General features: G+C 43.8%; 1 protein-coding gene across 1 annotated transcript; it reads left to right on the top strand.

Annotated features, from left to right (window-relative positions):
* Nucleotides 1-266: 266 nt before the first annotated feature.
* Nucleotides 267-14,164, top strand: TMEM60 (transmembrane protein 60). The gene is made up of 2 exons (XM_077473518.1): nt 267-419; nt 13,462-14,164. The coding sequence occupies exon 2, from the start codon at nt 13,510-13,512 to the stop codon at nt 13,915-13,917; it is 408 nt and encodes a 135-aa protein (XP_077329644.1). The 5' UTR covers nt 267-419; nt 13,462-13,509; the 3' UTR covers nt 13,918-14,164.
* The last annotated feature ends 1,400 nt before the right edge of the window (nt 14,165-15,564 follow it).

Genomic DNA, 15,564 nt, shown 5'->3' on the forward strand with positions numbered 1-15,564 from the left:
AGCATGGCAGCCGTTTACGTCTCTATAGAACGAAATCACCCGGCGCCATCTTGGGTGAAGGCAACGAACGCTACATGAAAATAGACACAACTTTCTTTATAGAGATGTTGTCACATCACACAGCTTTAAGAGACTAGTAAATGCCAAAGCTGTTCATTTTTTTTCTTGACCTAACTAATGTCGAGCATTTTCCGGAACACAAACTCGTTTCCCTTACTTAACATGACGGTGGAAATACGTCAAGTGCGCCGAGAGTTTACGTCATTAATGTGCGTTAGCTCAGTCGTCAGTCTCCCGGCCGGTGATTGGCTGGTGATTGAGCAGAGAGCAGGAAGTGATGGTCTGCGATCGCTTGGGATGCACAGTAGGGTGATCTGGGTTCCTGATCTATAGGGAATGACACGCTGTGATGTTTACCGGTGAGGAGACACTCTCTGTGTGATTGGATGGTTGTATGACATCACTGTGTATATGATATATGACTGATTGCTGTACAAGAGAGACCAGAGCAAAACAGTACAGAGCATATCTGAGGAGTGTATACAGTCCCAGCAAAGATCCTGCTGGAAGTGTTCACCAACCTCTGTGCACCTCTCATACCACCTTATCTTCACACTGCTGTCATTGAGGTATACAGACTCGCTGTCATTGAGGTATACAGACTCCCTGTCATATCTGGATGGACACCACTCATGTATTTTCTATGTGTGCCATTAAGACTGCAATGCAGCCTGGAGCTACAGTGATCTGCGCTAAGATACAGACATGTACTGTATAACTGCAGTACACGGGTAGGCACAGCTTGTCTATAGTTGCCACCTCATCCCTTTAAACCCAAACACATTTTAAGCACTTGCCAACCATCCGCTGCAGTTGTACTGCGGCAGAATGGCACGGCTGGGCATAACGACATTATGTAACTTTGCTTTGCCCTGTGGTCACTAGGGGGCACGTGCTCGTCCATGGGGCCGATGCGAGTGCCTGGCGGTCACGATCACCGCTGGGCTCCCACGATCGCTTGGGGCACAAGGAGAACTGGGATCTGTGTGTGTAAACACTATTTCCGGTTCTCTGAGGGGAGAACAGACTGATCGTCTGTTCATACAGAGTATGAAAAGGACAAACGTCTGTGGCGTTCTAATAAAAGCTTAGAGTCACTTCAGTGACTACAACTGTACAGCAAAACTGTTCAGCAGACTCTGCTGAACAAAAGTAAAGGTGTGATCAGGGGCTGATCGTAGCTATTCGCCTAAACTGTGACCCCCACCAGTCTTCGCTCTACATCCCCCACCACGCTACTGTCCTCTAAAATGCCCCCCCCCCCCACCTTTTTGTCTGATCCGATTTTGGCCCCCTTCTGCTGGCTTCAGCTGCTGCTGGGATACATGGCAAGAGATCCGTGTCGGGATGGAGAGCACAGGGGCTGATAACACATTATAGTTGGTCAGGTTGAAAAAAGATACCAAGTCCATCTAGTTCAACCAATAAAAGGCACTATATCCCCCCACAATATGATACAATCCTATACTCAGTTGATCCAGAGGAAGGTGAAAAACCCCAGCAAAGCATGATCCAATTTTGCTCCAGCAGGGGAAAAAAAAAAAAATTCTTCCTGATCCACCAGAGGCAATTGGATATTCCTTGGATCAGCTTTACCTATAAATGTTAGTATCCAGCCCCTTTCTTTCCTGAATGCACACAGTGAGCAATCAGTACCGATTGCACCTCTGTTCATTCATCACTGAAACATAGTAAACATTGTTTGTTATGCTTCAGTATGTGAAGGAATAGGAAGCCTCTATACAGAACACTTTCTATTTATTCATCTGAAGTCTGTCTAGACTCCTGATGCTTCACTAAAGCCCCCCAACAGGGCTGTAAAAAAAGATAAAAAAATAAATTAAAATATAATGATTAAAAAAATAAAAATAGGCCTCATTCGCACGGGGCATACTACAGTGTATGCCCATACAGGCAATCACACTGTTGTCAGTTGGGATACAGCAGCTGCGCAGACACAGACGCTGCTACCAATTTGACATCACAGATATCAGAATGGGAGCAGCAGCTGTTTCCATGCATCTGCTGTGTCCAAATTGACATCAGTAGGATTGCCCACATGGGAACACATGTGACACCTGTGCATCCCTGCGTGGGTAAACACAGCCTCACATGGGCACAGACTTTAGTACACCCCTTGTGAAGGAGGTCATAGTAAAAATTGATCAGGAATTTTGTAAAGTATGTTCTTGACCACTAATAAGGATTTTAGTGTAATTTTGGCAAAAATAGGGATTTGATAAACATTTGTGCAATTATTTTTCATTTTGCAAAAAGGCACAATTTAAAATGTACAAAAATGTGTTATTTATTAATTCAAAACAGTTTTGGCTTTTAGATTTAGTAGGCATTTTGTAATTTTTGCTGTGTTTGTGTCCACTAATAACGATTTTAGTGTAGTTTTAGCTAAAATATTGTTTTGATAAATATTAGCACAATTATAATGGGGACCAAAATATCAGTACAGCAGTGTGTTGTGTGTGTGTTTGTTTTTTTTTTTTTTTCCCTACATACAGATCCAACTACGTTTAGCTGGTCTCCTTGCATTGCAGCTCTGCATTAGTCAGTGGTAAATGTGGTATACGCTATATACAATAACCCTACACTAGTTAGTTTCCACAATCCATGGCTTAACTTCACAGGTTACTAAAGAGAACCGTTGTTGAAGGTGATGGACTTTATAGGTATAAACACAAGTTTCTTTAACCACTTCTCGCCCGCTCTGTAGCCAAAAGACTGCTACAGAGTGGACGCTAACTGCCGGGAGGGCGTCCCTAGACATCCTCCTGTTTACTTCCCCAATGCGCGCCGCCGTGGGCATGCATCGGGGAAGTTCTGTGTTGGCCGTGTCCCTCGCACACAGCCAATCACAGATCGTGCTAAATGACCAATCACAACGGCCATTTAGCACTCGATTGGCTAGTCCACTGGGAGGTGACCTCATATGTAAACATATGAGATCATCTCTCATCGCCGGCTCCTCTCCTCACACAGAGACAGTGTGAGGAGGGCGAGATGAACGGCTGCAGCTGCAGCGTCAGTGTCAGTGAGTACACACACACAGTGAAACCCACAGACATGCCCATCTCTCCCCAGTGCCACCTGTCCCCTGTGCCACCTATCAGTGCCACCTGTCCCCTGTGCCACCTATCAGTGCCACCTGTCCCCTGTGCCACCTATCAGTGCCACCTGTCCCCTGTGCCACCTATCCGTGCCACCTGTCCCCTGTGCCACCTATCCGTGCCACCTGTCCCCTGTGCCACCTATCCGTGCCACCTGTCCCCAGTGTCATGTGTCATCCGTGCCACGTATTAGTGCCATTGTCGTCAGTGTCACATCAGTGCCATCTGCCATCAGTGCCACGTCAGTGTCACATGTCATTGTCCTGGTGCTCCAGGGCCTTCAAAAGTGTAATAGGTAGTCAACAAGTTAGATGTGTAATTTATGCTCCTAGAACACGTGACTGTGCTCCCAGCATGTTGGGCCTCTCTATGTGGTCAGACTGTGAAAAAGTCCCACACATGTGGTATCGTAATACTCAGGAGGAGTAGCAGAATTTATTTTGGGGCGTCATTTGTGGTATACACGTGCCATGTAAGAGAAATAACCTATTACAATGACAATTTTGTGGGAAAAAAATAAAAAACAAAAAAAATCTTCATATTGCAAAGAATTGTGGGAAAAAATGACAGCACTAAAAACCTCACTATGCCTCTTACTAAATACCTTGGAATGTCTACTTTCCAAAAATAGGTCATTTGGGGGGTATTTGTACTTTCCTGGCTTGTTCGGGTCACAAGAAGTGAGATAGGCCACCAGTACATCAGATGTGATACATTTTTTATGATTCGCACCACAGTTTGTAGACTCTCTAACTTTCACAAAGACCAAATAATATCCACTAATTTGGGTTATTTTTACCAAAGATATGTAGCAGCATAAATTGTGGCCAAAATTTATGAAGAAAAAATAATAATTTGCATAATTTTATCACAGAAACAAAGAAAAATGCATTTTTCTCCAATCATCTTCCAGGACGGCACACCTGAGAGATGACTGGTCCACCTGACAGGAAACTCAATGAACAACAAGTTTAAAAGTTCCCACCCCTCCCTCAGACCCTCAGTTCTTGATTGTGTTTCCCACAGGATGGCAGCGAAACCAAGTTTCTCCTTTTTTTGTTTTTTTCTGAGGGGTCTGGGACCCCGTTTTTCTCTAAACAGGATTATTTTTCCTGGGACTCAGACAGACAGGGTCTGTGATGGTCTCGTGTAACCCCCAGGGGCACCTGGGGGGATAGGGTAATCCTCACTCAAGGTCTTTCCTCAGGAAAGCCTTGTTTTCAGCCGCAGGGGACAGGGGAGTTGTCCTAATCGTGCTGCTCCCCATTTGTGTTTGTGCCTTACCTAGAACTGTGTTCGTTTGGTGGAGGTGGTGAGCTGCATCTTTCCAAGCAGTGCTGAACGCGGATGGCGTGCGTTCCAGCACTACTGTGCATGTCCGGAGGTTCGTCGAAAGACGCGTCACTTCCGGGCATCGAGTTTCCGGATAGAGGAGATCTCGCTGGGTCTGGACGCCGGCGTGCGTTCCAGCATCACTGCGCAAGACCGGAAGTCCGGCGGGAGGGCCCGACGTCATTTCCGGGAAACGGACCTCCAAAAAATGGCGCCCGGTCATTTAAACGGCAGAGGGTGCAGTGGAAAGCACCCAGGCAGCATTTCTGGTGAAGCGCTTCATGCATTGCAGCATCTCCAAGACAAACAAGGGGAACGCTCAAGACAGCACCTGATCCAGCGATCCTGCAGGGCAGCTAAATCGCTATGGAAGTGGAAGGTCCGTCTGAGCAAACAGCCATTGAGGTCGCCACAGGGGGTGAGTGATCCAGCTGTGTTTTGTAGGGGCAGGGTACTCTGAGGCAGAACCCCTTGCCCCTTTAGGACATGAGTAGCTAATTGTTTATTTTCTACTGTTTCCAGGGACTGAAGGCTCTACCCAGGGGTCAGCCTGTAGGTCTAAAGGAAAGGCTACTTCGAAGTCCAGGCGTCGTGGTTATTGTAATTCTAAATTAGCACAAGACCACAGCAAGCCTTTCTGCGATAGATGTATCTTTAAGCTTGCAGGCAAGGAGACCGCCCAGGTTGTGAAAGAATGTAAGGCCTTACAGTCAGAGATGTTAGCCACCCTCCAGTCTTTCCAAACTACTCTATTAAAGAGTCAGGGGGTCCTTCTGGGAGAGAGACCCCTCATTCACAGGAAAACGTTTTCACATCTTATACGCAAAGTTCCCAGGGCCAGGTCTCCCTGTTGTCTGAGGTGGAGGAAGGTCAGGTCCCAGATTTTAGTACTGGGGAGGAAGATTCAAACCAGGATAGCCAGGGGGAGGCTAAGCCTAGGGGACTTTTGTTCTCGACTGAGGACATGGAAGGCCTATTAAAGGCCATTTACACCTCAGAAGATATCCAGGTCCCCTCTGCACAGGATAGGGTGTATAGGGGCCTAGGAAGGTTACAGGCCAGAACCTTTCCCATCCACCAGTCTCTGAAGGATATAGTCCTCAGAGAATGGAAGGAACCTGAACGTAAGCTCCTCAAACAGAAAGCTTGGAAGAGAAGGTGTCCCTTTAAGGATGAGGAGGAGGAGAAATTTTTTAAAACTCCTCGTTTGGATGCAGCCCTAGCACAGGTGTCTAAGAGGTCTGATTTATCCTTCGAAGACTCTGGAAACATCCAGGATCAGATGGATAAAAAGTCTGAGACATTACTCAAAAGGGCCTGGGAGGTGAATGGCGCCGGCACTAGCCTCCGCCTGTGTAACCAGAAATGCAGACGCCTGGCTTGGCAGATTGATGGATCACGTCTCCCGGGGTAAGGAGACTAAAGAAATTGTAGACTCGCTGGAGGTAATCAGTCGAGCGGTAGCGTATGTGGCAGATGCAGCGGTGGAGACTGTTAGGACCACAGCTAAGTCAGCAGCACTTCTAAACTCCACCAGGAGGGCCCTATGGGTAAAGACCTGGGATGGAGATTTCACTTCCAAGTCTCGCTTATGCGGCATTCCGTTTGAGGGTTCCCTGTTGTTTGGGTCAGGGCTAGATCATATCCTGTCCCGGTCTACTGAAAAGGGAAAGAAGTTCCCTGTGAGGCCCAAGAGGGAAAGGGGTAAGAGATTTTTTTCGAGGCCCCCACTCAGACTCATCATAAGGGGAAAGTTGAACAGAGGAAGTGGAACCTTGGAAAGGGGAAAGAAAAAAGTGCAATTCTTTTCTCCAGTTCCGGAGCCTCTCAGAAAGAAGGCAAATTACGCCACCGTAAGGGTAGGCGCAAGACTCAGCGACTTCCTTCCCCAGTGGGAAAGGATTACACAGTCCATATATTTTAAATCTTTTAAAGGAGGGGTACAGACTGGAATTTCAGAGTCTTCCCCCACAGAATTTTCTTATTACCTTTCTTCCCAGGGACCCAGCCAGGGCAGAGGGGTTACTGGGAAATTTAAAGGAGCTGGCAGAGCAAGGGGTTATTGCTCCAGTACCAGCCAGTCAGTTGTCAGGGTTTTTACTCACACGTGTTTGTGGTTCCAAAACCCTCAGGCAGATTTCGGTTAATAATAAATTTGAGAGGACTCAACCGTTACTTACTTCCCAAGAGGTTCAGAATGGAGAGTATTTATTCAGTAAGAAAACATCTTCAGGCAGGAGTCTTTATGGTCACTCTGGACCTGAAGGACGCATATCTACACGTACCCATTGCTCCCAAACACCAGAAGTACCTACGCTTCGCAGTATGCATACAGCAGAAGGTACAACACTGGCAGTTCAGAGCTCTTCCCTTTGGGCTGGCGGCAAGCCCAAGGGTATTCACAAAGGTGATGGCCGAAGTCGTAGCATACCTACACCTGCAGGGGATAGGGTTAATACCCTACCTGGACGACTTGCTGATCTACAGTGTGGATGAGAGGCAAGCGGTGATAGACAGAGACATCATGTTAGAGACTCTGGAGACCTTGGGCTGGATGGTCAGTCGGGAGAAGTCCTCACTGACGCCATCTCAATCCAAACTATACCTAGGCTACCTGTTAGACTCGCAGGCACAGAGGGTATTCCTACCAATAGAAAAGGTAGTGAAGGTCCAGAATGCGGTTGTCACCCTTCTCGAAAGAGGAGAAGCCTCTCTGAGATTTGAGTCTGCTGGGTCTCATGACCGCCTGCATACCGGCAGTAACCTGGGCACAACTACTTTCTCAGCAGCTTCAGGCCTTCCTACTTGCCTCATGGGGAGGAAAAAGAGAAACATTGGAGAGGAGAGTGTCCCTCACAGAGGAGGTCTCTCTCTCTGCAGTGGTGGCTCGACCCACACAATCTGTTGAAAGGTCGCCCCTGGTCCCAGGTAGACCCATTGGTCTTGACCACGGACGCCAGCGCTTGGGGGGCTCATCTGGGAGACCGATATACCCAGGGGTCCTGGAACCGCAGCCAAGCCAGGGAATCCTCCAATTTCAGGGAGCTTCTGGCAGTAGGCAAAGCCCTAGACTATTTCCAAGAGCAGCTGCAGGACAGAGAGGTTCAGGTCCTCTCAGACAACCTGGTCACGGTTGCATACCTAAACCACCAAGGAGGGACAAGGTCGGGCAAACTGAGGGAGTTAGCACAACAGATCCTTGGGGAAGCAGAAAGGAAGGTCCTTTCACTGTCAGCGATTCATATAAAAGGCTCACTCAATCTGCAGGCAGATTTCCTAAGCAGACAGCCCATCCTTCAGGGAGAATGGGAATTGAGGAAAGGAATCTTCTTCCTGGTGTGCAGACATTTTGGCAAGCCAGAAATAGATTTGTTCGCTTCCCGGAGGAATGCGAAGGTCCGCAGGTTTTTCTCCCTTTACAAGGATCAAGAAGCAGAAGGGATAGACGCTCTTGTACAGGGGTGGGATTTCAGGCTGGCTTATGCCTTTCCCCCACTGGTACTCCTTCCCAGAGTTCTACAGAAGTTAACCTACTCAAGGACAGACCTGGTGCTGATAGCACCCTGGTGGCCCAAGAGGGTTTGGTTTCCCACCATTCAGAGTCTCTCAGTAGCTCCCTCGCTGCATCTGCCGGTGCAACGAGGTCTGATCAGTCAGGGTCCAGTCTTTCACCCCGAACCGGGACGTCTCTCTCTGACAGCATGGCTATTGAGAGGGAAATACTCCGTGACAGGGGCTGTTCGGAGAGGGGGATAGACACTCTTCTCCTCAGTAGGAAAGGCGTCACCAGAAAAATGTATGCAGTCTAAGGAGGGGGCTCTCCAGATGATACCTACCATCCTAGACTTTCTTCAAGAGGGGGTGGACCAGGGTTTGGCAGTCAGCACCCTCAAAGTCCAGAGTGGCAGCCCTGTCCGTGTTTTTTGACAGGGAGCTAGGACAAGAACCACTGATAAAAAGATTTTTATTGGCCAGGGAAAGGGAAGTCCCAGTCAGGTCGCTCAGTTGCCCTCCATGGGACCTGTCCCTGGTATTAGATGCCCTAACAAAGGGGCCTTTTGAGCCGGTGACTCAAATTTCTGTTAGACTTTTATCGTTTAAGTTGGCCTTCCTTCTGGCTATCACTACGGCCAGAAGGGTGGGTGATATACAGGCCCTTTCAATTAAAGAGCCGTTTTTGCGTATCCTAGAGGATAGGGTAATCCTCACTCAGGATCCAATTTATTTACCAAAAGTGGCTTCGTTATTTCACAGGAGATTATTCTCCCGTCCTTTTGCCAGAATCCCAAGAATAAGGAAGAGGAAAGGTTCCACTTCTTAGATGTCAGGCGCTGTCTCCTAGTCTATTTAGAAAGGGTGAGAGACTTTAGGAGGTCCAGTCACTTATTGATCACCTTCTCAGGGAAGAGAAAGGGTCTACAAGCCTCTAAGGCAACGATGGCTAGATGGGTCAGACAAACCATATCTATTGCTTATAGGCAGGCAGGTAAACCAGTGCCAGCCTGCCTTAAGGCGCATTCAACCAGATCCCTGGGGACCTCCTGGGCAGAAAGGGCAGGCGCTTCAATCGACCAGATCTGCAGAGCAGCAACATGGACGAGCCATAGGACATTTCTGAGGCACTACAGAGTGGAGCTGTTGTCCCCTCAGGATTTGGCATTTGGCAGGAAGGTCCTACAAGCAGTTGTCCCGCCCTAAAGGTAGGCCTGAACTTCTTGCTTATCGTCTCAGGTGTGCCGTCCTGGAAGATGATTGGAGAAAATGACCAGTTACACTTACCGGTAACGGCTTTTCTAGGAAATCTTCCAGGACGGCAGGCCTACTTCCAGGCCTACTTCCCTACCCTTGTTTTATTGGTGTGGTATATTCATTCCTCACAGAATGTTCCCTCTAACACCGGTGTGGGCTTTTCTTTACCATAACTGAGGGTCTGAGGGAGGGGTGGGAACTTTTAAACTTGTTGTTGATTGTGTTTCCTGTCAGGTGGACCAGTCATCTCTCAGGTGTGCCGTCCTGTCAGATTTCCTAGAAAAGCCGTTACCGGTAAGTGTAACTGGTCATTTTTTTCAAAATTTTCGGTCTTTTTTCATTTATAGCGCAAAAAATAAAAAACCATTTGGGTACAGTGTTACATGACTGAGTAATTGTCATTCAAAGTGTGAGAGCACCGAAAGCTGAAAATTGGTCTGGGCAGGAAGGGTGTTTAAGTGTCCAGTAGGCAAGTGGTTAAAATAATTTATAACAAAATTTATTTATAAAAAATAGTGCAAAACATACATAAAATTGCATGAAACACTAATTGCCTCAGAGCATAACGATTACACTGTCGATGTGCTCTATTTAAATCACAATTAGGAAAAAAGACTCATACATTTCCATGTTGCTATGACACATATATAACATAGGCAAAAATAATAGAAAACCAATGATATGGACAGTGTATCATAGATGACTCAGCTCGGAATTGCCCTACATGTTACGCATTTATACAAATGCTTCATCAGGAGCTTTTGGCGTTTTTCTAAAAACAAACAAACAAAAAATTAAAACAATCAAAAATCATAAAAATTACATATAATATATCACAAAAAAACAATAATCACTCTAAAGCCCCATACACACTATCAGATTATCTGCTGAGTTTTTCCTTCAGATTTACCAAAACCATGTAGTAGAAGGGCCTGCCTGATTGCATACACATTGAAACTCCTAAGGTTTGTCCTCATATTATATGGTTTTGGTAAATCTGAAGGAAAAACTCAGCAAATAATCTGATAGTGTGTATGGGGCTTTAGAATGTGCTCCCTTTTATCCCAGGACCATAATTTTTCCAAACGGAAAAAAAAACACAAACCAAAATAGTGTAGGGTAATTTGTGTGCACCATGGGAACGGGTGTGACAAATTAAAAAAAAAAAATAAATAAAAAAAAAAAGAAAAATCTATACATACAATCATTACTTACATTCCCTATAGATAGAAGGATTGTGTATATGTGAGCGGGGAGTAGCAGTATAGGCTTAGGCATACAGCTAAGGTGCAGGATACTTCATCCAGAAAATAAAGGGGTAATCTATGCAGTAGACCAAAAGCTTTATTTAGTTAGTTGATAAAAATAGAATATCCAGGAATTAATGTATATTGGAATATTCAACAATAATTTTTATAATTTAATTTCTTTTTGAAATATTAAGGGATGTTTCATTTTTTTATTTTTAATATATTTATTATTAATTTATTTTTACATGTATTTATTGAATAATATATAAAAGAAATTAGTGCCATCTATTTAAAGCAATTAACTTCACAGGTTACACAAATACATTTTAAATTCAAACTGTAGCACTGACATAAGTAATTGTTTTCCCCACAGTAGTGTGACAATCCCTCCACCTCTCTAACTAATCACTCTCACCTTATGGCATGAACCCCTGTGCAAACAGGTGGTCATGCAAGCGGGTATCAAAAGGGTTAACACGGGCCATAAACTTCTCTCACGTCTCCTTAGACTGGATTCACACCTATACATTTTTAGCACATTTTGTAGATTTGTACTACAGTCCATTCACCATGGTTTCCTATGGAACACGTTCTGTAGTGCAAAATGCAAAAAGCGCTAAAAATGCATAGGTGTGAATCCAGCCTTAGATCTCAGCAAGGACGCCAGGTCATGGGGAGAAAGAAAAGATCTAAGTGCTCACTGCTTAAGTATAAGATTTAATTTATGTGTTCAAACACAAACTACTCACATAAAGATGATAAAAACACAGCATGTAAAGCCGACAATCGTGTTAGTTCCGTAGAGCAGCAGCAGGTGACATTATGCGTAGCTCCTCCCCCGTACACGTTACATCCAATCAGCACTTCAACATCACTGGACTCCTCCCTCTTCTCTTCGTTAGCAGACTGAGGCACTTGGGGAAGCGGGGAGTAGTCCAGTGACATCGATGTCCGAGACATCACCGGATCTCCGACAGAACTCCCTGAAGACCTGGAAGCCGGCGGAGAGGTGAGTACCAATCAAAAGATTGATTTGATTTGATCAATCAAAAAAAATGTATCTATTAATCGAGGAATTAATCTTTAATTTCCACAGCCCTAAAAAATAGTCTTAATTATACTAAGTAGCTGCTATATTGGTACATAACATTATAAATGGTAAGCAGAAAAGATCAAATGAATAGTCCTACAAGCTTAAGCCACTCTAAACATTTAAAATACAATAAATCTAATGATAGTATGTGAATCCAGGTGAGGAAAAGTTCAGAATATCTGTGTGACAGTTCATAAAAAGGAAATCAGCTGTATGGACGTTCGACCATCACCACACCAAGTGATTCCGTTCCCTTTAGGAGTTGCACTCCCACTTATTCCCAATAAACAATCGCCTTTGCACCAATACTGGTAGGCTATAAATTTGCAAGTCCGTGCGGGCCATGCCTATTGACAAAGACGGAATGACGAAACGCATCTAGGCGTAACCACGCGGCTTGCTACATCTTTCACTTGGCTCCAATTTCCTCCTCCCAGGAACCACCACAGACAATCATATCTCCACTAGAGGTGTTAGAATATCTGAACTGAATACACAGTGCAATATTTATACTGAACGTCTTTTTTTGACATTGTTTGTGAGGTGCATTGGCATAAAGGAAGGGGTTTTCTTTTGAATAAAATTTTTACTTTGTGTTTTTGCTTACCCTTTATGTTTTACCACATATGCATCAGTAGGGGGCATCTACTAAGCTGCTGAAAGAAAAATCGTAATATTTAGGCTGGGTTCATACTATTGTGAATTGGATGCGGACTTCTGCGCATCCAATTCGCATGTCAGGAGATTGCGACCGGCTCTCTATGGAGCTGGTTCACACATCTCCAGTGCGAATTGCATAGTAGCCCTGTGTGTCCACTGGTCTGTTTTCAGGTCCTATTTCAGCCTAAAATTTAGACTGAAATCGGACCTGAAATTGTGAACAGAGATGCACCGGACTCCTGCTGTGAGCCTCTCCGTGCTGCAGTGTGAACCCAGCTTAATGTTGGTAATATGTATAATAGCATTACAGCCAATGGAGTTTTTATAGTTTTTTTTTTTTTTTTATTGCCCCTTTGTTTGTCAAAAAGCAATATTTTTGTTTCTTTATGAAGCTTGGTTTTATTTATAAAGATGTTATATATCACAACCGTTAAATCTGTGTCTACAGTGCATGTTCAAACTAGGAATGAAGCCATATATCGACCACCGAAAGCGTGCACAATTTTGCCACAATTTTAACTGATTTTGCTGTGATTTTCATAGGTCATCTGACTCAAACGCAACACAAGTGTTTTTTTTTTTTTTTACACATTTTCAGTGGGGAGGTGCATGACGGAGCGCAATGGAGCAGTGTGAAGATATACATAGAATTTAAAGGGATGCATTTTTCTTGAGCCTTTCTTGCAATTTTTTTTTTTCTTTTTTTTTATGCAAAAGTTCAAAAAGAATAATTAAAAAGTCTAATGTAATACAATTGATATGTTATATATTAAAAACTGTCCACTTCGGTTCAGAATTTTCATTTTGTTGCACCACTAGTTTAAACCTTATTACCAGAAATAAGATGTTATTAGATTTTTACTCCAAGAATATATAATTAATTTGGAAATTCTACAAAAATGCTTTAATAATGCATCACAATTTAACTAAACCCATTCGATTTTAGTCTACTAAAATGTACTGGAGATTTTAATTGACTAAAATAAGACTAAAACAATTCAGATGACTAAATACAACTAAATCAAAATTTGACCTCAAAATTAACACTGGTCTGCAACATTGAAATTAACATGTTTACATGTCCTTTTCTTTGAGGCCAGTGAAGCCTTTTGATCGTTACATGTATTTTTGGAAATATTGGCTAATGTATTTGGTAATAATGATGTCATTATGCTGTGTCTCTGCTCTATTCCAGGGATATAGCTCTTCATCTTGGCTTGGAAACCCCCTAAAATCAGTTTAAATGAGAATGTCCTTGGCGCAGAGAGTGCTCCTCACCTGGCTGTTTAGTTTGCTTTTCCTCATCATGGTGGTGCTGAAACTGGATGAAAAGGCCCCATGGAACTGGTTTATTATCTTCATCCCCATCTGGATATTTGACACCATTCTACTTGTGATGCTGATTGTAAAAATGGCTGGACGATGTAAATCGGGATACGATCCCAGGAACGGGGCTCAAAACATGAAGAAAAAGTCCTGGTATCTCGCAGCCATGCTACTGAAGTTGGCATTTTGCCTTGCTCTCTGTGCCATGCTGGAGCAATTCACCAGCATGTATTTATGCTTTGTGTTTATTCCATTATGGATCCTACTGATTGGAGGACTGATTGAACTAGGAATAAATGTATTTTGTGTCAGACGAGATCAGTAACACCCAGGATGGGCAGTGCTGGGTACTGCAGAGATGAGGAGATGTCATGCATATATTCCTTGGTTATTATCTTTGATATCCTAGAGTTATTGGATACAAAACCAAGTACCCCTTCATCCCATGGACTGCTATGTAGGCACCTCAGTGCTGTCTACAAACATTGGTCTTCTGCTTTGGTTTATTAGAAGGCTGCATGGTTTTACTAGAGCTGTATTATATGTAAATAAATGGAAATATATGGTGTAAAGCATTGTATTTTTTTTCTCATGCTCAGTAATATGTAAGTGTAATACCTACAAACTATAGACAAAACTTTTTTTATTTTACTTAGGATAGAGTAAGGGAGGGTTATAACCCCTGTCATATATATTTTTATTTTTTTGCCATCTGTGTCATATTGGGGAGATTTCCCTTCACTTCCTGTCCCATAGCCAAACAGGAAGTGAGAGGAAATCACTGCATATTAAGGGAATTTCTTGGGGGCCCCCAGGTCACCAGAACTAGTGTCTCCATTGGAAGATTTCCTCTCTATTGCTTTTCTGGGGACAATCCAAGTTTGGGGATTTTCTTTTACTTTCGATGATAATGGTGAACAGGACGACTAGAGAGGGGGCACAGGCAGCAATAAAAACCGACAGGTGTCCTAACCCCTCCACCACTCCACGCCAACACTGAAAAACACATTTTGCCTTTAGTTATACTTTAAAGTCTAATTGAATGTTTTAGTGAACTTTACATTTTTTTTGTATTTTTTTCTGTATGAAATGTATGCAGCCTCAGAGTATACAGTGCTGTGTTCTTGCAGCGGGTTGGAGATTTCCTGTCCAGCTTCCAGAACAAAGTTGAGTTGGGCTAAGCTCCGCTCAGTCCGACTTGATTGTGTTCCAGGAGCAGGACAGGAAGTCCTCCTCTAGCTGCCGGAACACAGCGCTGTGTACTGTATGTAGCTGAGGTTACATACAGTCCATACAAGCGTTGACAGCCGCTGCATGTAGTGGTGAAGGAAATTGTTTGGACCACTTTGGTCCAAACTAATGTTCAATAAAACATGAAGTTAGGTTTTAATATCCATAAAGGAGGCTACAGTATTCCCTTCATAATGCCCATATCCTCTTCAGAAGGATGGACCCATGTTTAATCAGGATTCATCCAGGGCCAGCATCTGTTATCTGGTCTTAAGGCCGCTGTAGACATCTCAAATTTCAACTGACTCCTGCTGAAAATCGACTAAGCCAGGTGGAAGATTATTGTGTCCGAAAAAAGACTATATCTCTTCATCAGCACTAATGTATCCAGGCAGCCGCAGGTGCTGCAGCTGCCTGAATACAATAGCTGGCAATAAAGATTCCTCTATCACTGCTGTTGGTGTGGATGGGGAAATAATTTTTTATCAAAAAAGAATATCAAAAAAATTATAAAAAAAAAAAAAAAACTAACAATTCTCGTATTCTGTATTATTTTAAAAATTATTATAATTGCATGTAGTGTGTAATACATTATATAGTGTATTATTTCAATATGTACACACTTTATAAATGCACGTAGATGCTTCCACTACAAAATCCATGGATATTTGGGTTCTGACACCGGTCACTTCAATGGATTGCGTAGGGATGTTCATGCTGGGCGGAAAGGTGTGGCTACAAG

Source organism: Lithobates pipiens, unplaced genomic scaffold (assembly GCF_037356315.1).
Source record: "Lithobates pipiens isolate NorthernLeopardFrog02 unplaced genomic scaffold, aLitPip1_a1.2 Scaffold_8, whole genome shotgun sequence".
NCBI lineage: Eukaryota > Metazoa > Chordata > Amphibia > Anura > Ranidae > Lithobates > Lithobates pipiens.